At 39.0% G+C, this 23,546-nt stretch overlaps 1 protein-coding gene across 3 annotated transcripts; it reads right to left on the bottom strand.

The window, feature by feature from the left end:
* Window positions 1-622: 622 nt before the first annotated feature.
* On the bottom strand, window positions 623-23,485 carry l3mbtl1 (L3MBTL histone methyl-lysine binding protein 1). 3 transcript variants are annotated; one of them, XM_069660566.1, is made up of 22 exons: window positions 23,460-23,485; window positions 22,116-22,303; window positions 20,252-20,424; window positions 18,425-18,554; window positions 17,754-17,916; window positions 16,960-17,098; window positions 16,660-16,708; window positions 16,006-16,094; window positions 15,458-15,562; window positions 15,151-15,286; window positions 14,640-14,731; window positions 14,054-14,205; window positions 11,482-11,558; window positions 11,027-11,112; window positions 9,941-10,051; window positions 8,448-8,589; window positions 7,782-7,884; window positions 7,457-7,645; window positions 7,331-7,380; window positions 4,966-5,123; window positions 4,796-4,858; window positions 623-2,617 (listed from the first exon to the last, which is right to left on the bottom strand). In XM_069660566.1, exons 2-22 carry the CDS (start codon window positions 22,279-22,281, stop codon window positions 2,483-2,485), a joined length of 2,508 nt encoding a protein of 835 aa, XP_069516667.1. In that variant the 5' UTR covers window positions 22,282-22,303; window positions 23,460-23,485; the 3' UTR covers window positions 623-2,482. The 3 variants fall into 3 exon arrangements, with proteins under 3 accessions (XP_069516667.1, XP_069516670.1, XP_069516671.1); XM_069660569.1 differs by lacking the exon at window positions 23,460-23,485 and adding an exon at window positions 20,908-20,961 and having other exon boundaries at window positions 22,116-22,145; XM_069660570.1 differs by having other exon boundaries at window positions 2,534-2,617; window positions 5,109-5,123.
* Window positions 23,486-23,546: the final 61 nt, after the last annotated feature.

Raw genomic sequence — 23,546 nt, 5'->3', positions numbered from 1 at the left:
TCTTGATTTATCCCAAAGAAAGCCTGAAACTTCAGGTGCTAGCTGTCAACAGTTCTTATACAAGCCATAGCTATTAGTTAATAGGCTGGTTTAATTTATGTTTCTTCTTTTTCTTTCTGAGGCACAACAACAGACATATCATATGCTGTATATCATTAACGTCAAATATAAGGGAAGGTAGAGGTGAATACCCACCCTCTCAATAAGCAGCATCATGTAAAAGAATCCTTGGATATCCAAATATTATTTTTTTGTTATCTCAGACTGTGTGTGACCTGTTTGGATATTACAGGTTTTAATATCACACTTGTCTAGGTTATATTGATCAAAAATGGCTTTCAAACTAGTTGTGGTATAACAAAATTGACATAGCATTTTCTTTCCAAAGGATAAGAATTATGACCTGAACACTGACTGTTGCTTCTTTTATGAAATATTAACCATCAAACATTCAATTGAGCACTTTCATTTTGCTGCACGCAGGTGTGCTATCACCTACACTTTCTTTTCTGACCTCTGTAGTGGAACAATAAGATAAGCAGTGGGAGCAGAAAGGGCGAGACAGGAGCTTTCACCACCACAGCCATCTGTTGACGACAATATTCACAATAGGGGAATGTGATGTAAGCAAAGTAAGTTTATAGTCAATAGTACAACACTCAAAACACATCTGCACAAGGACAGGAAATGCAGTATGTGTCTGATCCCTTAAATAAGACAAGGGGCAGTGGCTTAAATCAGACAAGACAGCTTTGGACGTTTAATAATTCATATGGATTGAATGACCCGAGATTATCTTGACACATACACACACTCACGCACCCACACAAACACACATATCCCACCAGAGAGACACACAAAGAGGTAAGATTCCAAAAGCCCTTGAACAGTCCAGTAAATAACTTTCATATCACAATAGCAAACCCATACAGTACTTTTTAACCAATTTTGACATAAAATGTAAACATTTTGACGAACACGTTCCGGAGTTCCCGTGACATGAACAGCAAAGAATTCCTTCCACTGAATACCAAATCCATGTTTATAGTGCTAACATTTGGATTTTTGCACCCTCTAGCGACCAAAGGGGAGAAAATCATTGTGTAAAATCTATTTTGGTCTTACAGTTGTGCTAAAATGCCAAAGTACATTTTCCTTTTTATCTATTAAGATTTGAAAAATAAAACTTTACGATCTTCTGCATATAGATATAAAAACTCAAACATTGCTTTGTTTCTGTTCTCTGACTCAAGTTCTACATAAGACGGTAACATTGTGCATTACAGCTCCTGCATCACTTGAATCACATTAACGGTCCAGTGAGAAAAAAAGTCCCATACCTTTCTCAAACAGTCTGAACAAGCAGTATATTTACAGAATTTTCATTTTAAGCTGTTACAGGTTTAGAAATAATCAAATAACATAAAGGAGCTGTAATGTTAGGCCTTACCAAATACAGTGCTTCTGTCTCAACTATTTTATTGCACAAAATGTGAAGCTTGTCGCAGCCTCACTGACCAGCTTAGTCCACTGCATCACACTCCCCTATCTTGCTTTTTGGCCACATATCTCGCAGCCAACAGTCCTCCCCATCTCTTCCCTTATAGATAACCCTTATATTTTCATCAGATCCTAATGGTGAATCTATTATTTCACATTCACCTATGATGTCAGGGGCTTTTAAATTGATAATTAGTCGGAATCTGGATATGATACTAGTGAAATTCACTTCATTTGTAAACTCTTTTCCAAAACATATCTCAAGTCCACCTTTGCATGATGGGTTTAAACTGACCTGTGTTAAGGCTTGCATCAATGGGAACAATTGTAATCCAGGAAGTAGAACAGTAAATAGTAACTGTTTCACCTGTATAGCTGTGGCTGATCAAGAATGCCAGGTCTTCAGAAGGAGACCCAGCAGCAGATAGTGAAACAGATATGTTAAATCTGTTTCCAGCAGCCTTCAGTGCACATAGTCTTAATTAAAATAGAACCCATAACACCTGAGGTGAGTATGGATCCCTTTTTTGCAAATATGTTATATATTTTACTTGCTAATTTCTAACTTGGCTTTTAATATGCAAACTGCATGTTGGATACATACTTAAACAAGGTATTGCTAATTGACCACAGATTGGCAGAGGAGACGTTGACATGTTTAGCATTGATCATACTCAGATGGAACCACAGTTATTGGCTGTAAAAAACCATCAAACTCCTAAAACTTCTGATGTTCAACCTCACATTAATCAACCTCATCTTATCTATATGACAAATAAGACATTTAAGCCTTCTTCTTCCAACCTCTCTTATATTTCCCTAACCCTTATCTGATCTCTCTGCCCCTCTCCGACCTCCTTCTCTCTGATGGGTACAGGACACCGAACACATGAAAAAAGGAGTCAGGGTCATTTCCCTGCAACAGAAAGAATTTGGCACATGATGATTGGCTGCTCAATGCCCATGGTGAGTGAGGGTGAGATCACTTGAGTCCCTCATCTGTGCTCTTGAACATGAGAATGGCATTGGAGATCTTAAGGGCAGGGCCTAGCTTGATGCTCATGATCTTCACAATGTCGGTCTGGGTCAGTAGCAGGAAGGCTTCCCCGTCAATCATCTAGGTAGATCCAGACACAACAGGGATGACGTAACTAGACATTGAGGTAACAGGTCAAAAAAGGTTTATATTGCATGTCATGGGTCAGTGTTGTAGTACTTGAGTCCAGAATTTGAACTCGAGTTAGATTTTTAGGATTCGTGACTCGACTTTGACTCGAGCACTGATGACTCTGGCTTGGACTCTGACTCGTGCATTGACGGCATTCGGACTCGGAAGATGGAGAGGAGGACTCAGACTTATTAACTGATGTTTGGTATTGTTTTTAATAATAACTTATTCCGTTTCAAGCAAGAGCTGACACGTGTTCACCTGCATGTGCGTTCACTCGCCGTCTTGTTCAGCAACAGTTCCTAGCAGTAGGCTATGCCTAAATTAATCAATCAATCAATCAAATCCTAAAGAGGTGCCGTGCGTTTTGCTTTTAAAGATTTTACAGCAAATGTCAGAAAGCCACCGGGATACTTTTTGAGTGCAAGTGCACAAAAAGAATATCTGTTTACTTAAACCAAAGTTGAATGCACCGTTACTGTCACACTGTAAAATTGTAGATATGTTTGTGAAAGTTATAAATCCTGAGCTCCATCAGAGTTGTCTTCAAAGTTATAATTTAGATGCTAAAAGTTTATTCAGTTCTCTTTGGAGAGTTTCCTCTGTCCTGTCAATATATAAAAGTTAAAAACAGTTTTAAGTTTTGTTGCTTAAATGTCCCATGGTATTTGCTGCAGTGACATTATTGCACACGTGGAAACATTTGCAATCGCTGTAAACAGTTTCTCTTTGACAGTAAATACATCAATCATTCATACATCAATACAACGCAATAAAGAAATCACTTTTAAAGCTGCACTGCTCAACATCCTTTATAATAATTTAGTGATCATTTGGCTCCGGGTTTAACAATATCACACCCTCCAAGACCTGGGTACAGTACAAACATGAGGACTCACAGATGATAGAGAGTTAAAGCTCAGTTAGTTTTATATTAAATTAAACCTGGAGGACTGGGACTCAGGTAATGGGGACTCGACTTGGACTGGACGCGTATTCTTCTTTGGTGACTTGGGCTTGACTCAGACTTGAACACTGGGGACTTGAGACTCGACTCAGACTTGAACACTGGGGACTTGAGACTCGACTCTGACTTGAACACTGGGGATTTGAGACTCGACTCAGACTTGAGGTTTGGTGACGCGACTACAACACTGCCATGGGGTCATAGGGGTTGGATAAAGTAACAGAAATATTTTATACAATGAAATACAATACAGCGGCCCTGCAGATTATGCCCAAAATAATCTAAATTGAACTCAGTAGTCATATAGTTAGTAGTATTTGAGTGTTATGCTCGAATATAAGTACTGCATTTGTATTTTAAAGTAATATCAGCAAAATCTCATTAAAGCAGCTGAGATTAAATTTAAATTTGTGTTGCCTTTTGCACCCCTGTTGACAAAACAGCACATCTTATCTCTTTGCTGACTTCTTATAGAAAAATCTTGTCCTACTTCTTAACCTACTGCTTAGTGTGAAACTGCTGGTGCAAATGTAATCAAAGGCTCTTTCAGTTTGAGGGTTGAAAATCAATTTGTCTGACCACATCTGACCACACTGGCAGCGGTGACAGTAAGGTATCATATACTGCTTTGCTTTTGTAGGTCAGAAAAAGTATTTTTATCAGTATTAAATTAAGTATGTTTAATAACAAGTCAAACACTCCTCACAGTATGTTAAAATATCAAAAGCAAATGCACTCGTACTATGTCATTGTATTATAAATGCATATAGCATTTTACTGTTGAGATATCCAGTAAGGTAGTTTTGTCCAGTGGTTCCTAACATAGAGTTGGGGTTCTCCAAAGGGTGACAAGATATGTCTGTAATTTTCATCAGAAAACCCTACTTACTCACATACAGGACATAGTCAGCAAACAGATAAGTATTATATACATCCAATGCATATGCATCCCAAAAACAGGAGGATGTCATCAGCAAAGAGGTTAAACACTGGCAAACAATAGGATGCTCTCCACAGAAAAATGTACAGACTGTTGTTTTAATTTTTCTCACATCTACAGTGTAATATGGCAGTACAGCCTGCAAAGTTCTCTCTACATTTGAATATGCGAATGTTGAAATTACCCCAATATTTTTTTCATGGAAACTTTATGGTCTCACCTCTTCTTTGAAGAGACGAGCCTGTTCTTCACAGCCAATTAGATTCTGGACAAACCTGAAGACCTATTGGACAAAGACATTACAGTAAAGGCAATCAAAATTATACGAAAATTCCAAAAAGCCATTGAAATAAAATAGTTATATGTAGGTTAACGATAGGATTAACCTACCTCTTCAATGCCCCATCCCGCCACCTGGCTAGCGTGAATGCCCTGAACGCCAGGCAGCAGCTTACAGTGCTGCTCCCAGCACAGAGACAGGGTCCTGTCTGACTGACTGTTTAAAGCTGACATGAATAGTGAGGGATACATACCCTCTGAGGACAGATCTGAAGACAAAGGAGTAGAAACAAACATGCCTGGATTTAACTGCTGTTGATCTATGATGACTTGGACAAATATTTCAGATTAAAACTGCCACTTGGATTAATTTAAGGCAGAAATCTTGACACATAGTTGATGTGGTGTGGGTTTTCTACACTTAAATGAAACAGGGTTTACGTCTGAACCTGTCGTTCAAAAGGCTTACAACTTGAGGTTTGATATCCTAAATTATTCATTCAATTTTCCAAGCATTTTCATGTCAAGGAATATTGAAAAAATGTGTCTTCTTTGGAAAGACATGAGTCTGTGTTTCCGTCATTTTAGGCAAGTTCCCTCAACAAAACTCCTTTATTGAGAACGCCCTACACTGTCACAGACACATGTTGAAACTTTATTAGTTTACAACAAGAGATACTGTACTATTCCTTTAGAGATTAATATTGTGCATATTATCAACAATTGAATTGAACACAAGATATTTACACCCTAATGCAAAGGATAAGCGCTCTGTGAAGAAACCCCTCCCACTGCCTAGCTTCAGCATTCCAGAACCAACCCCCTTCTTGCTGGCTCTCACCGGCCATCATACCCACACGCAGAACATCTTTGTGCACAAAGACACTTTCATCTATGTTGAAAACTCCACTATTTTGCCCCCCAGCTGACATTATTTCTCCTCATCCAAATCCACCGACTTGGTTTAACTGCTTTGTCCCTCCGGCTAAGCTTCCTCTTCTCGACACTTTCCCAGTTCATCAACTGTCTCTGAGCCACAGCCTTTGTACAACTTTTGACTTCCTCATCAGATACCTGCTACGCTACTAACTTCCTATTTTCTTTGAGACCTGCTTTGTTTCACACAGGTTTACCTGGGCACCAGTGTCAAGTTATCCATTTAGGTCCTAATTTGTGGGGGGTGCATCCCGTCCCGCCGACTCTCCCCGCCCATTTTGAAGCTTACACAATTGCTTCCACTGCCATTGAGAATGCTAGTGAGGAAATATTCCATCCTGCCATAATGCCTATTACTAGTCTCTGCCAATCTGTTGTGAAACCTATAGTACTTTAATACACATTCTTATATCTTAAAAGTATGCTTTCACCAAGTTTACAATCACCCCAGGCACTCTAAAGAAGTCAAAAAGCTAGCTCTAGATAAAGCTGTGCAGTACTGAACCAAACACATTCGCAAGATCTAAAAATACCACATGTAAATATCTTTTCTCTATCTAAGCTGCCTGAATCAGTGCCATGTCATGCTAGTGTGTTCTATATACCCTGCAAAACCTGGGATTCCTGTGGTGTGGTCTGCACTGCACATGCTGTCCTAACTCGTTCCCTCTCCTTTCTCTTCCTTGTTCTGCCCTTGTAAGTACTGCTTACCGATTTCTTAGCTCTTCTTGCGAAACATTTATTCCCTCTCTCTCATCTACCGTCGCCTTTCTCTACTGCTTTAATTGTCTCCTCTCCTTCACTAATTTTGTATTTCTTTCTGCCGTCTGGGCCAACATAGCTGCAATCTCAACACCCTCTTTCTATCATTAATTCCAAATCTTTCAGCACCATAGGCATAAATTATGTCGCCGATCTTTTCCTGTTGATTTACCGCCATTCCTTTAAGCCCATCTAACACCATTAACAGATCCATGTCTCCCATTCTTTCCTTTCATTTTCCCATGGCCATTTAATGCTAGCTTTTTGCCCACAGTTCCTCTCTCTGACTGGCAGGCTGGCCTCGGTATCATCTACATCCCGTCCTTCAGTGCTTTCCCCTTCCTTCCTCAGTGACAGGGTTACTGATATCCTGCGAAGTGTGGTTTTCTATCTGTCGCTTTACTTCTACTCCTTGGAGAGATGTTTCTTTCTGCCAGCCACAAGAAGGACAAATCAGGAGCTTTCTTCCCTCTATTATTCCACCTTGTACTCCATTGATGCAGTCAGATTATTATGTTATACCAATTATTTACAGGTAGTCGTTCAATAATATTTATATAATAACATGATTTTTAAACTTGATAATTAGGAAGGAAGGAACTACTAGAAGATCAGAACACACTTAAACAACATTTACCCCTGCAAGTGACAGCTTTAAACTGAAACTGAAACTGAAAAAGGCCCTCAAAGCAAGGGGTAGAGCCACAATTTTGAGGGGCTGACACCAAAAGATGCAGATTAAAATGTACAAATATATTGTTGCATTTAGAAAACATACTCTGGTAGTCTCTCTGCTGGTTCTTTCTGTATTTTGGAGGCCGGCCAATCCTGAAAAAAGAAGAAAAGGTTAATGTGATAACACACAAACATGCACGCGCACACAGACACACACACACACTTTTACCTGCCACGGTAATGAGTCTTCTTGGTCCTCTGTCCAAAGAAGAGGTTTCTCTTGCACTCTGAGTCTGACAGGTCGGCCTTGAGCCGACCCTGGTTACGCTCGGCCAATGGGCAGCCAGATATACAATGATGAGCCGTGAAACGACCAGTCACGTGGCCTGAACCATCACAACCAGGGGTTGGACACTTCCTGTTCCGGAAAAAGGGCCCCCAGTATATTTTAAGAGAGATCTCATTATTTACAAAAAGATGTCAATCATCAGTGTGTAATTTGGTTGCCCTGGTAAATAAAGCATGCATTTAATTGAGTTAAATGCAGTGCTGACCTGTTGTGGAAGCTGTACTTGTTGGTTCTGGGGTGGCTGATTGGTTTACAGGGAACAGAGGAGGGATAGGTGGACTGGCCTGTGACAGGGGGCTCCCTCACCCCTACGAACATTTAAAAAATGAGTGATGAACCCTCACCCTCAAAACAAGTGATGTTTCACAAACACTCTTGCAATGCTGAAGTATATAGGAGCTTATGTCTACAGCTAAGAATTGTTGTAAATGCCAAGAGGCCCGTTTCACAGGACACAAATTTAACTTTTCATATGTAGGAAAGGCCCAGGTGTTAATTATGACATTAACAAGAAGAACGTAATAATGACTAGACACTTAACAGTGGATTCATGTTAGGCCTCTCGCTAAATAATATAAAAAAAGAGTATGGTCTAGACATTTTTATCATTTCAAATGGGAATTAGATTTATCTATTAAAAACATTTTGACGGTTTAAACATCCTGGAGCCTTGCAGGTGTTATATTGATCTAAGTTATAGCACAAAATTGATTTTTTTTCGGATTTAATGCTGGCCTTAAATAATTTAAATAAAACTGTGAAGCTGTATTTTCACTAATCAGTAATGCTTTTGACTGGACCACATGCTTTGCATAAAATTTGACTTTCGCATTGACTGTATAGCATAACAGAGTAAAGTGTTGATTGCTACCATGTGGCTGCTGTATTTTGGCATCCCGAGGGGGAACTTTGAGAGGGTGACCAGTTGCCTCACACCATCCGGCTGGGTGAATGTCAGGGTGATCAGAGTCCATCCATTCATCATAAACATGACTCCAGCCGTCATAATGGACCTGAAGGAGCAATAGAGATAGAGCTATAATACATAAAAAATACTGCATGTGTACACACACTCAACTCCACTTGTATAATGGGTCCATGGTTGGTTAACATATACATCACATGCACATCCAAACCATTAATTCACGCCCTAACTGACACTTGTTAGAAGCTGTAATAAACCTTGGGGAGCCTCAAAAAAATCACAGATATAAAAGATCAGGGCCCGTATTCACAAACATTCTGAGAATACTCTCAGAGAGCTCCTAACTAAAGCTTAAAATATTCTAGCAAGGAGTCCTAGCTTAGGAGTGATTAAGGAACTTTCTCAGGGCAACTCTGAGCAAGGAAGGGACAGAAGCTTTTATCTTAGTGACAAGGCGTGGTTGACCCTGTTGCTAGTATGATATTCATTCAAAAGCTGTGATTGGTTAATCAAGATTAAATAAATACATAAATAACCATGCTCCCTTAGTGATAATGGGCATAAAAGGACAGTGAAATTGATTGACCAAATCATAGAATCTTGTCACTGAGTAATAATGAATACTATTTTATGTAATGAACATCTCTGTTTGATAAATTGTAAGCCATACTTTAAAGTATACAGCCTACAAAATGTTTGAAAACACATCCTCACTTGTGCAGTAGCCCCTTCATGTACTGTTACAGTGAGTATATTTATTTGCTCATGTTTATTTACCATGCTGGTAATTTTAGTACTTAATCTAAATAAAATTAACGAGGGAAGATGCTCGGCTTTCATGAGCAAACACTACTTTATTTTCTGATGGTGCAATAATGCAAATGTGCATCCCATCAAATACACCTACAACACCGAGGAAGCCCTCTGTACCCATGACTGCCCTTTAGTGAGCCTGCAGGGTGTGGACATCCAGTGGAAACCAACAGTCACAATATGAGACTGTGACAGCAGTTTGTGTGATCACCCTGCTGATTGACAGTAGCGACAGACCCAAGTCATCACTGCTGCACTGTTTCCAGTGTCCAATTGGCGAATGGGATCTACCCAAAACATGATCCCAGCACGATCCAATCTGTAGCATTTAATTTACCGATCTTTCCGTTTTTCCTTGATTTTCTCCTCTGCTTAACAAACTCTTAAGCCTCTTAAATGTACTCCCTACTACTCCTAACAATTTTTTAATCTTAAGCGCTAAGATGCCTGATGAATAACTTCTACCTTTACCAGGATCTAGTCTTAACTTTAAGGGGATTCTAAGAATTTTCTTCACTAGGAGAAACTCTTTGTACTTAATGAATATGTCCCCAGAACTTTATAAAGTCAGATGTTTAGTACTGAATTGTTCAGCTATACAAGCCAAAACCACACAAAGCAATGACCTTAATGCGATGAGTGTCGACCTCCTCCACTGTGGCCACTCTGATCAGACCAGGACTTCTTTTGTCCACGGCCTCCAGTTTCATCTGAGGATGGAAGCTGTGGGCTGTACGCTGAAGACAGGAGAAGATGAATGTTAAGTACAATAACTTGTACGTGTATTTAAATAGAAGAATATGTCAAAAACACTGTCCATTATACATTGGCTTTAATATCTGCTAAAAATCGAGTACTTCATTGCTATGCTTCTATAATACTCTTTTTTGGGTCGGTGTCCTGTAATTACATCTAACCATAGAGCGATGCAAGGAAATTAGGGTGGAAAATGGGTAATGACATGCAACTAAGGTTCATGATCAGCATCTTGGGGTGTTTAAGGGCCTGTGTCCAGTAACTGCGTTTTTTGCGGTGGCAGTTCCTATTTCCTATACAAAACCAATGCAGTTCAGCGTTTTCAGCACTCAGCGTCCTCAGCGCAAAAAGGCCCTCAGCATCAGCTGTTTTTTGTCATTGCGCTAACAGTACTCTTAGTTGAAAATAGCTAAATTTTTGGAACACGGCCAAGCTCGTCAATAGTCACTAGTCCCTCACCGACCAATCAAAATGAAGAAGGGGCGGGACTTCAGATATCAATTTTGTCAACAATGGCGGAGGAGAAGCTAATCGTTTTTGAGTGTACACTTTCTTTGCCTAGAGCTGCTGCTAATGCCAGGACACGATTCCTTTTCATCATTTTTATGATTTCTATGTAAAATGTCCATCGAAGCAAATATCAAACATACAGAGCAATTTAAAACAGACTTTACAGTTACTACCAAGGGAACTGGAAGTTCCAGGATACAACTTTGGTGTGCTAGCAACAGTAAACGCTGGTGGGAAACGCTCTGAAATTGAGGTGGTGGACACTGCCAGCGCAAAAAGCTCAATGAAGGGCCTGTGTCCATCAGCCGCACATCAGTAATATACTACTGCAGCTACTACTGCAGCTCTCTTTAAGATCCCCAAGATGTGATGACATTCATTATATACTTTAAGAAATTGATATGACTTGGGCTGTAACAAACCATCTCATTAATCTGTGTTCTCACCACTTTAAAGGCATCATCTGCCACTGCCCTGGATCCGGTCTCTTCCATGTAGTGAGACCAGGAAAAATGGCTCTGGTCTGGATAATCTTATGTAGAAAATAAAAGAAATGAAAAGAACATCAGTGTCAATACAAACATAAAAATTCACCCCTACATTCCACCTACACATTATTGCTTCGTTCTCTCACAGGTTGCCCAACATTCTTCCTAATTGTGTAGTTTATGCTAAATAAAAGGGAATCTTGTGCATGCTGTAAACATCATTTAAAGTTCCATAACATATTTGCTTTTGGTATTACATGAATATATATAATTTATAATGTGGACTGTACATATGCCCTTGAAAAAAAAAAAAAGAAGAAACAAAAGAGGCAGAACTGAGCAGGGCTGTTTTGACCACTGACATAACTATGGACATGATTAAATTAATGATTAACAGGGAACACATTTGTCACCTTGGGGTGGTGTTAATGGGAGGTTCCTTTCCTGGCACCAACCAATAGGGTGAATGTACGGACTGCTTGAATCACACCTGAAGAATTTCACAAACAACAAAAACATCCAGCGTTACTTTATGAAATTTCAGAAATGTCTGCATTGTTGCAGTTTGATAGTTTCATTGTAAGAATATACTTCTGAATTGCCATTGCAATAAATGATTCAGATGTACAGGCTTTAGAGCTGCTTACCTTGATGCTTGAAATGCCTTTTATTGCAGATATTACTAATGCTCATTTAAAGCTTTATACTAACAATGACTAAAATGACGACAAATGCAAATGTGCAGCTGGTTAGCATCTTTGAGCTTATTGTTTGCGGTTTATATCTTTACTGTCAGGTTCAGTCTTATTGACCCTGTTTTTAGCAGCAGCAGCAGCAGCAGGCAGATGTTTTCAACAGTGACAAGAATCCTGAATGCCACATAAGAATAAACTGTATCAAAGAAACACTGTTAGCAGCTAGCAAGTAAAGAGTAGAGCATGGAAAAGAGGATTGGTTGAGACCAAACAAATGAGAAAAAATATTGAACTTACATTCATTAAGTAAACAAAACACAACTCCACAGTTAACATTAATGATTATCTGTACTTACTGGATGTGTCAATAAGTAATTTTGATCATTTAACTAATTTGATAATATAGACATCTTAATATAATTTATCAAGTCATGAGTGTCCGTCAGTTTGTTCTTCCCCTAATTGGCTACATTTTGATTAATGCAGCTCCACTAAAGATTAGTTTGGTTCCCTTGATCAGGGCCATAGTTTGTTATACAGACTAACAAGTAACACATTGATGGGACAATTTTCTTGATTGTTGTCCTGTATCATCAGTGCAACATGGACCCGAGTGGAAAATAACATTTTGAACTCACCTAGAAACAACAAAAAATCTGCATGATAATTATTATTATGGACAGAAAAACATTAGCATAGTATTAATAATTGCACGCAAAGATATGAAGAAAAAGATGCATCTTGTACAGCTATATCCCCAGAGATATTAACAGGGATCCTACATAAAGCTGCTTTTAATTATCTAAATAACCTACCAAGTCCAACCTCAGCACTGTTATTACCCACACCTTAGGCCAGCTCTTGCTATTTTGGTGCCCTTAGCAAGTTTAGGATTTGATACCCCACCTTTCAAATGGTACAAGATTTTTTTTTTTCTGCCACACAATTAATTTTTTTTTATATATTGCCTGTAATTGTGTAACTGTGTTGCACAATTACAGGCAACAACACAGGTATTGATGTATATATATATACATATACATGTATATATATATAAAGCTCTATTTTGATACAGTTTCATGCAAAAAATGCTAAAATTGGTTGGAAAATATACTTGGTCTGCCTTCAATATTCCAGAATGGCCCACCCAGGTATGGCCTGTGTGTGAAGCACTGAGGTGTAACATGGAAGGCAAATTTGGTTGTCTTTCAAAGCTTTTTATTTAATTTTTTGGCTGAACGCCGGGGTCAGCCCTACACATGGGTCTGTATGTGAATGACTGACTGAGTAACTGACAGACTGAGTGAGTGACGGTACTTGCGATATCGCAATGGTGGATCATGTAGCATATTAGACCTCCACTGACGTGACTCTCTGTCTATAGGGCTCTGGATACTTTTTTCGTGGAGGAGGGCTGCTCCTCCGTTGACTGTCCTCACCTATGTCCACAGCGCGCACCTGCTTTTCAACACGTTATCATTGGCATCATAAGGACAGCCCTTGTAACACATTGCCTAAAAAAGGGCACATTGACCTAATGTCAATTAGTAAATAGTCTTGTTAACCATTTTAACTGGCTTAACAGTGGATCCAGTCCTAACTGCGAGGAGCCTGTGTCAGAGAAATGGCCTTTAGTTTTCCCTGTCGAGGCCGGTCTAACACAGAACAGACTTCAGAAGGACCTTGCAGACAGGGCATACTCATACTACTGTAGTTGGGTACGGAGCCTGTGGGCTACCTACCGGGTTGCATTCCCCAATAAGCTGTCCAACATTCAACTTTCTTAGGCTTCTTACAAGGTGGGACACGGCTATTATTTCTAATACTAAACCTTCAGTCGAAGGTTCAATGAGAGATCGATCTATTGTGATGATGTGGGCTTATATACAGTACCTCCTAAGTCATCTCAGATAAACATGACTGTTGATATTACATACACAACCTGCGTCTGAGCGAGCCTGATCATATCCACAGCTAAGCACTGTCTCTGGCCGTCAGAAAAAAATGAAACAGAACGGCTCCATGAGAATATGTCATGAATCAGATTTTTTTTCTTAGTAACTCTCACAAATTGAATCAAATAGAAATTGAAGAAAAAAACAACAAAATAATTACAAGGGAACTGAAAAAAGAGTGAATATGTTTACAAATATAAAGATAAATAACATAATCATCAAGAATGATAGATGTGTCTGACCATGAACCACACTTTTTTCATAGCTGCTCTGTATCCACTTTTAAACTTCTTTATTCATTTCACAAAGCCCATTCATATCCAACATTTACTCACCAGTAGTCGTATGTGTCATCCCAGTTGTCAAAATGAACGAGGAAACGGTCCTCGACCACATCAGTGACGGTTGCTACACAGATGAGTGATGGATTCATACGGTCTACGGCTTCCAGCTTCATTCCTATCTCAAAACCGCACTTCAAATCAATCTATAAAGAAAACAAAATAAATTACATAGTGAGTACACATAATTAAGTCAGACAGAGATGTGGACATGCCATAAATGATGTGAAAGTTACACAGAACAGTTAAACAGAGTACTTTTTAAACATTTGCTTGCCTACAATGTTCTAACTATAATTATTAATATTTAAAAAAAAATATCTGACAGGACATCAGGCCTGACTTTGATGCAGCAATGAAGGGAGCAGCTATTAATCTAATTAATGTCATAACAATTTTGCATTTTGGCACTTTTGGTCTTAAACTTACTATCACTATCTACATAAAGTCAAAATGTGATCTGAGAGATGTGCGAGTTGTGAATTGTATAAAAGAAACGATTTTCATAAACTGCTTCTCATTGAGAAGAATTAATGCTAGTCAATATTATCACTATCATATATCATATATTGGCAGTTACCCTCCCAGGACTGGAAAAGAGTTCTTTGGAAGCCACTTGTGCTTTAGTCATTCTCAGGTAGTTGGTCCAGGTAAACTCCTCCTCTTTACAGCCTGCAGAAAAGACAGAAATGCACAGAGAAGATTAAACTTATCTATGGGAATACTGCTCAACATTTAAAGGTTTAGTTCAAGTTGTGAAATATGGCCTTGCTGGAGTCTCGTCCTCCTTTCTATGTTAATATATTCTGGCGAGAAATAGTTTAGTGCATAAAAACCACAATACATAGTTTTTAATCCTTTATTATTATAAAACAGGTTTAACAATCATGATGATACAGGTTCAGGTTTTGGCCCTGGTTGGTGGACTGAGTCTTATGCTAAGCTAAGACATGGGAATCAACTTCTCATTTAACCCTATGTGAGAAAGTGAATGAGAGTACTTCCCACAATGTTGAGGTACGGTAAGATTAAGGATAAGTTAAGTACAGGTATTTTGTATGTCATTCTCCTTTTGCCGTTTGGTCACTGACCTTTGGGAGTGTGCAGTTTATGTCCTGTGCTCTCACACCAGCCTGCAGAGTGGATGTCTGGGGAGTTGGCATTCACCCAGAAGTCATGACAGTCAGAGTAGCCGTCAAAATGGAGTCGCAGCCGGTACCCACATACCTGGATGATGGCATGATACATTAGAGAAACATACTCATGCTGGAGAAGGCAACTACAGGCTAAACTCCTCCTTCATGCAAAATGATCAGTGAGTGAATAATGATGTTTAATGCTTAATAATATGCCCTGCCACTAAGATCCATCAATCATGTTAATGGATATCTGGCTCACCTCGGCCACAGTGAGGACGAAGTACATAGATGGATGCTGCGGGTCGATACCTTCCAGCTTCATCCCCTGTTTAAAGCCATTCTTTACTGTTGGCACTCTCTGCGACTGAACACAGGAGATAAGAAGTTTGGGGAATTTTAATCAGGACAAGAATAAAGACAAGATAAGAGAACAGCAAATAGACAAGTGGAAATTGCAGGGTTTTTATCATTCTCATTCTAATTAGTGTTTTTTATTCTTTTTCTCCGGGAAAAAACACATCCCAACAAATGGAAGCAAATTGTGAAAAATGAATAACTTTTAAATTAAACTACACTAGGAACTCATCAATATCACACTCTGTAACATAATAAAAACAATAATGTCTATATCACATTATCCCAGGTAAATTTACATTTCCTTCCTGGACAATGCTGCAAATTTTATTAACTCGGGCCATAGATTTGTGCCTGTTTTACAGGCAAAGCTGCAGTGGTAGTAAAAAAACTGGGTAACCTCGTGGCTGTAGCGCAGGCTGAATAAACAGTGAATATTAAAGTCAAACATACCTCTTGGAAAAGCTTATTGGGTGCAGCAACAGCTTTTCTTTCCTCCAGATACTGAGCCCATGTCCACTGCTCTGTCTTACTGTCTACAGCTACACCAAAAGTAGTTAGTTGATTAATTTTTGCAATATGCACGTATTACAATACAAGCTCCAGCTAAAAGAGACAGGGAGAGGAAAGGAATTTAATGAACAGAAGACAGCCAAGAAGTCAGGAAGGTGGAGAGAAACTGCTTTTGAAATTAAAGTTCAATTTTTATACAAATATTATATATTTACGGAATATAAGCACTTTCAGCCCTTTCTCCACCCTGTCTAACGGGAAAATAATTGAAGAAAAGTACTCATAGGTCAGAAAATATATACAGGGGTGGACGAAGTTACAGGATCACTTAATACTATAAAAAAATCAGCAGCCCTATACTAAATAAAACCAACAATTTCTGATAGTGTCAGAGATTCAATTTGACGATCACTCTGAGGTCATGTTATTAAGACATGAGTAGCTATTGTAAGGTGTCCTCCTTTGTATTTGGAAGAAGCAAGGGAAAGAAAACAGATCTACTGCACAGAAAAAAATGAACGAAGGAATCACAAAAAATGAAAAGATTAGATGGCATAAGACAACAAATATAAGGGGGGAAAAAATCGTCCAAACCTCCTCTGATTTGTCTGATGTCTCCTTTAGTATCATCCATTTTCTCATCCTAAAAAAAACATGAAATAGAAATTACACAAGAGTTAAGAGTAAAAGAACAATAGGGAATGGGAAAGGGAACTGAATTAGAACAGACTTTTGTAAGAAAAACAATTTGTATAATTTGCAAGGCCTATATTAACTTGTTTTGCCTAAAACAAAGTCTTAATGTAAAATGTATTGAACATCCATCTAAAATCATCAGTTATGTGACAATTTGTTTATCTCTGGGTTTTAAATGGAACGACAATGATGTCCCACCGTGCCTTCGATGTCAGAGTCTTCCTCAGAAGGACTCAGGTATTCCTTCCTTTTCCTCTTTCGCATGGGTTTCAGGTGATCAGGGTTAAGGGAAGAGATTCTTCCACCTGCTGGCACCTTTTCTACCCCGACACTTCTTCTGAAGTGGATAGAGGAGAGATACAGCATACATTTTCTATCAGTATGACATACATTTTGGCTTGTTGCTTTAAATCATCAACAGGTGCATAAGCTTGAGGTAAGCTAGCCAGTTAGTCAAAAAAAGGGCAAATCTATTGTATGGTTGCATCCCCAAACATTCACTCAGAAGAAGAGGACAGTGATAAAACATTTTACAGTGCTGCACGGTTTTGCTAAGTTTTTCAGTTTCAATTATGTTTTCTAAAAATGTTTACTATCAGACTTTGAAATACAGTTGCTCCTGTTTGGTTGGTTTGTTAGTGAAATTCAAATCCCAATAAAGAAGTGACAAATACATACAGTTCACAGCTTACCAATAAAAGATACTTATACCTTTGTTTTAATTGTTCAAAGAAAACACTGGACTACACTCATTCATCTGGGACTAGATGCAGCAACTAATACCGACACTTTGAAATGACACATTCAATAGGGTTATGACATGGAAGCAAATGTGTGGCAGGATAGAAGAATGGTACACATACTGTTCATGACTGAGTCAACAATAATTACAAAAAGTGAAAAAGTGTTTGTATTGATTGTGATAATGTATGTGCCTTAATGTTGTGATTCATGTGTGAGAAAAAAAGGAAAGGAAGTTTTTGCCAATTTACTTGTCAGTGATGGGCTCTCTGCGGAGCTCCTCTGTGTAGGTCCTCTGAGCTCTGGGATCATGGTTCTGTTGTCCTGGTCCAACCTGGACTTCAGGTTTCACTGGCATTAATATCTCTGGCTCCACAGACACACCTCTCATCGAGATGCCAGGAGTCGACACATCTGACATATAAGTCAAAGGAACAAATCTAAAAAAAAAAACTCTGCTGTGCCTTGATTGATTGTATTTCGCTTATTGAATTCATGTTAGTGCTGTTACTGCACTAATTTTCGGTATGTATTTTGACTTTCAAAACATCTGAGTGATGTCTGCTTGATAAGTTGCAGATGGACTCTCTTCACTTCACACAGACTTTTCACAAACTAGAGGAATTTCTGCTGTTGCTGATGTAATGATTGCTCACCTCTGCTTAATACACATACAAGTGGTCTTACAAGTAGGCATGCCCAGAAACAACTTTAAACAACAATAAAGCAGAAAGTACAGTGTGTCATACAAAATCTTTACTGATTAAATGTTTGATATAAAACATGTGGTACACCTGAAAACAAAGCATGGTACTTGATTTAGACTGAAGCAGGTTCAATCTTGTGCAAGCCTATTCAAAATGTGTCTCTTCACTGCAGTATATTGTGTTCAGTTGTTGGCGTAATGTAAGCATGACTCTACCTAACTTTCCTGCTGGAAACCTTTCTGCGTCAGTGGATCTTCCAGAAGTACCGGCTGCTGGTTCAGTGGTGCTGCTGCTGGTCCCTGAGGTGATCAGAGTGCTCAGCGTTCCCACATCACTCACACAGAACTACAATACACACACACACACAGAGGGGGAGAGAGAGTGTGAGAGACAGAGAGAGAGAGAGACATGCAATGATGAGCTGATTGCAAAACATCCAATTTTGTCTGTTGTTTCCAAAAACAAATTCAAGTAATATATAATTTCCATTATCACACCCTCTATATAAGTTAAGAAAACGTCCATCACAATTCCTACTGAATTGTGTATTATTCTGACCAATCAAAATGCTTTACACTACATGCCATTCACCCCATTCATAGAATCATTCATACATTGAGTGCCAAGGCTTCTGTGCAAGGTTCTAACCTGCTGATCAGGATATTCTCAAGCCCCTTTCACACATGCACTGCACTCCTGAACATTTCCTGACATTACCTGGGTGGGCTGCATGTGTGAACGCAGCAGGAAATACGCAGGAACATTAACTGCGAGTGAGTGACGGGAGAAGGGAGGGGGTTATTGCAGTGAACGTTACCCTATTTAAAGAAGGGTATATCGTAATACCATTTTAACTGTGCTTCATTCTTCTCCACCATATGTTAGTGTTTCTTTACACAACTCCTTTAATCTGCTCACCTTGCTTCTCTTCAGTTATTTCTCCCCACACACCTTCACGTGCTGTACCTGCACGCAGCAGCTCTCTGCATCTCTCTCCATGAGTCTATATATACAGTCTTTGATCTCTCCCTATCCGTCTCCTCTGTTTACATTCATCATGACCTGCACGTTTTACAGAGTCACCCAAAAAATACAACTCGCGTTTTGTAATTATTCACCCGCAATCTCATTTTCACAGCAGTGGGTGAGCTGCACGTGAAGGAGGCTTGTTGTTACATGTCAAAACGATCAAACCCGGCTGAAACTGAAACTACACAGCTGCACTTAAAATCTTTAAAAACAGAATAAGATGGTTAGTAGGCTATTTAACAGAAGACGTCGCACCTCATTCAGTGTATTTACAGGAGGGACCAGTGTGTGTGTGTGTGTGTGTGTGTGTCTGTGTTTTTCTGATGAGCATGTGGGAGATGCTGCTCCAGGTATGGGAGTGTCCAGTAAGGTAGTCGATCGATGATGACGATATTTTTGACAGATAAAAAATACACATGACAGAATTAGTTGTCAGTAGTAATGTCAGGGTCAAATGCCCCTGAAATTGTCAGGAAAGTATCAAGAGTGCATGTGTGAAAAGGGCTTAACTTATTTACACACACAATCACACACCGATGGCACAGAATATCGAAGCAAGCAATTTGGGGTTCAGTATCAAGAGACTTTGACTTGCAGGCTGGAGGAGCTTTATAATTCATGGATGACCAGCTCAACCCTCTGAGCAACAGCCACAATTGAAGTTTTTCTGTGGGGAATCTGTGAAATGATCAACATTTGCCCATTTCCTGACATTTGACTGATGTACACCTTGTCTTTAGTTGTATCTTGTTGCAGTTAATCTTGTGCACAGATGTGCCCAGTGATGTGAATTATTCTAAATGCTGTAGGAACAAGATCAATAAGACTTTATAATTTGAGCTACCAGGATAATCTATGAAACTCTAGGAGAAAACAAGCTAGAGAACAAAGGCTTGAAATCTGCTCTGGATAAGATGCTTTGAGTGCACTTTAGCATGTGTGCCTGCATAACTGGAGGAACAACAAATTGTATTATTTTACTAAAAATGTTAAAACCAGAAACATCACTTTACCTTAAGGTTGCTGCTGGGCAGGATGGTCATACCCTCCTTCCACTCTAGGACATGGACAATGCTACAAGCCCCGCCAACCTGTGCTGTCAGGGTGGGTGCGGCTGTCTCATTAGCCCTGACTCCTTTACTTGGGTCTCCAGCTGGTGTCACCTCTATCTTCTGATGGCCAGGAGCTGAGGATAGAGATACAGTCATATTTGTTACCTTTATGCCTGAGCTCACCCAAGAGAGCACAAATTGTTTACCACATCACATGTTGATTAAAACTGAGTTGCACTCTGTTGACATGTTAGTCTGACTAACAGGAACCTGTGTTTTCTGCTAGTTACACTACATACATAATGTAAAACTACAATTAACTACTATATTTCACACCTGTAGCACTGTCAGACTTATGATGGTTATTTTTATTATTATCATTATTCCACAAATCAATTTTCTATGTCAAAAACTGAGGCCCACAATACTTACGAAGCAACTTGACTGCTGACAGTTTGATTTGTCATTCTGGTGTGTTATGCTAGTAGTCGCTAACAAAGCCTCTAGCCATTTGTCTCAAGCAGAGATAAGGAGCCACACAGGTCTGGTGAGCTCTATTCTTTCTAAGTCTTAGATTTTTTTCACTATTAAACTTGTAGCCTACTGCCCTTACCAACCTTGAATCATGTGTCATCACTTGTAGCAATTTATCAGACTTCACACAGCCCCTTCTGGAAACACAAAAGGCTTTATACAGCTTTTGTCCATTTGTAGTATTTGACCTGTAAACAAGCTTTGAAGTGTTAAATTAGTGGAGTTCTAGTTTCCAGTTCAACATTGTATGACCATTTTAAAAAGGCAAATAGGCTCAGAACCATCTGATCAATGACATTTTAATGGTGGTATGTAACTAAGGCATTTTCACATCAATGTACCTCTATTATATAAACAGTGAAGCATACAGTAATTGGAAACAGCCACCAATGCCCTCTGCACTGAATATTACATACACAGTGTGCCATGTTAGAGGGTAAACTGTTAGTTATAGTACTAAACATGATTGCCTTGCGCAACAGAAAAATATGAGGGCAGAAAGCAACCAGCTGCTCTAACCATTGTCTCTTATGTGAAGTGTTGACAGGTAGGGCTAAAACGAATAGTTATTTTCATCATTGATTCTTCTGAAGATCGTTTTGATTGATCATTTGGTCTTTGTCATGTCACAAAAAACGTGAAAAATGCTGATCACTACACTAATATCTAGATTTGTCTGACCAAATACACACAAAAATATTCTGTTTCAGGTGTGAAATATACAGAAGAAATGCCATTTGAGAAGCTGGAAAATGAAAATGTGTAGCAGTTTTTCACTGCTTTAAATACTTAAAGTTATAATCTAATTATTTCAGCTTCTGAGACAAAACAATGTATTGAATTGCCAAACATAAACCCAGATATGTATTTATATATGTCCCCTATTAAGACTCTAAGTAATGACTTGGATGTCTTAAGACTTTAGGAGATGCCAGAGAATGGCATTAAAAAATGTAGGTGTCACCCTAAAAATTTAAATAGTTTGGCTATAAACGTAAAGTTGTTAGTGTTGGCAAACCATGATGCTCACCTTCAGGTTACCTTATCTTTTCTTCAATTTATTTCTTTATGGGACAGGCCATAGAGAAGACAGATGTGTTCTGTAACCATTCAGCTCACTAGGTGCTTCGGTACTTGCACTCTTCAGTGTGATACTCTATTCTCGGTAAGGTTCAGTGCCTTTTACAAGATGATAACACTTGTTGAGACAGTGGCTACCCACATCCTCAAGTTTAAGGATGTTTTTTCTAAACCCATGTGGCCAGACTGCCACCCACAGCCCAGTGCTCACCTGGCAGAAGGAAAGCTGTTGTTGTGTGGGGCTGGGGTCGAGCATTCTTGGCCATACCCTCACTCCCACAGATTAGGACAGCCTCGCTGGTAGATGAGGTGGATGGGTCCAAAGGGGTGAGATCGGGTTCTTTAGGTGGAGCCTCCATGCTCACTTTGGCACTCATATCGGCGTCCCTTTCCGGAGTGCTGGAAAGTTTGGGAAAAGAAAGCATTGCTCAGTGGTACGAAGGACTACCTGCGTAACAGGTTTAAAGTACTATCATTGTGTTAGGTTTGAGTCGCTCTTCCTTAGGTTTTTTCAACAGAAAGGATTTTTCTTCTACTCAAATGAAGGACAACAGATAGCCCCGTCTGATGCCAATTGGAACTTCTGGCCAAAAAAATGTTTACATTACTTAAAATGATCATTCTTATATCCTGCCTAAAAAAGGCACAAAACAGATATTTAAATATTTTTTCACCATGTTCTGATGTGCCTCAATGATTTTTTTGGGTATTTTATATAATTAATTGTAAGGTTATTCATTCAATCCTCAGGAAATAATAATCAAGACAAGTTAAGATGCTGGGTGACAATAGTTATTTATCCATTTTTTCGAAAAGTGCCTCCGAGATTTATGGATTGAAATTAAATAGGCCTAATGTCAAAATACAGGAGAAAGGCTTTGAGATTTCTCCCAACTTGACAAAAATAAATTAAATTTAACTTTCAAAAGTGCAATTTTACAAATTAATGGCAAAGCAGAGATGTCTTACCCCATCAACAACCATGACCCCGTATGACTTTTAAACAGCCACCCATTACATCCAATAAAACCATGCAATATTCACGCACCAGCTCCGAAATACACACACACAAAATACATTTCAGTTAAAATGGCGGAGGATCGGAGTCCTTCAGGCAAAAAAAAAAATGTGTAAAAGCAGTGTCTCAAATTCTGTGAAAATCCTGTTTGCTGAAAAAAAAAAAAAAAAAAAATCAACCCTGTCATCCATTCCAGTAGCACCTAAGAATGAATGAGAAACATTTTTACCTCAAAACAACGATATGCATGCTAGATGTTTTTGTAACATCGGCGCGACTACATCTAGTAATTACAAGTATTTACCTCGATATAGTTAATAAAGCGTTACCAATCAGAATGTATTTTTAAAATGAAAAGCATTGTGGATGACACTACCCATAGCGATGAAACGCTTTACTTCAAGACAAATAAAATGTGCTCAGGATTTAAAACGCATGTGGTTGAAATATGCCCGTGTCTGTTACGATAAAAATTTGATTATTCATTTGAAAAATTGGTGGCTGAAGAGATCCATTTGGAACTGAAATTTGGCTTACCAGCTCTGATCTTCTGCGGCTCCGGGGCTACGACTACGCATGCGCGATCCCCCAGTACAGTCACCGCTCGCTGGATTTAATGTAACG

The sequence above is a fragment of the Semicossyphus pulcher genome, unplaced genomic scaffold (assembly GCF_022749685.1).
Source record: "Semicossyphus pulcher isolate SPU_LCO1_2020_fin unplaced genomic scaffold, fSemPul1.0.p SCAF_13, whole genome shotgun sequence".
Taxonomy (NCBI): Eukaryota; Metazoa; Chordata; class Actinopteri; order Labriformes; family Labridae; genus Semicossyphus; species Semicossyphus pulcher.
The sequence above is the reverse complement of the archived record's forward strand: the minus strand, read 5'-3'. Positions and strand labels throughout refer to the sequence as shown.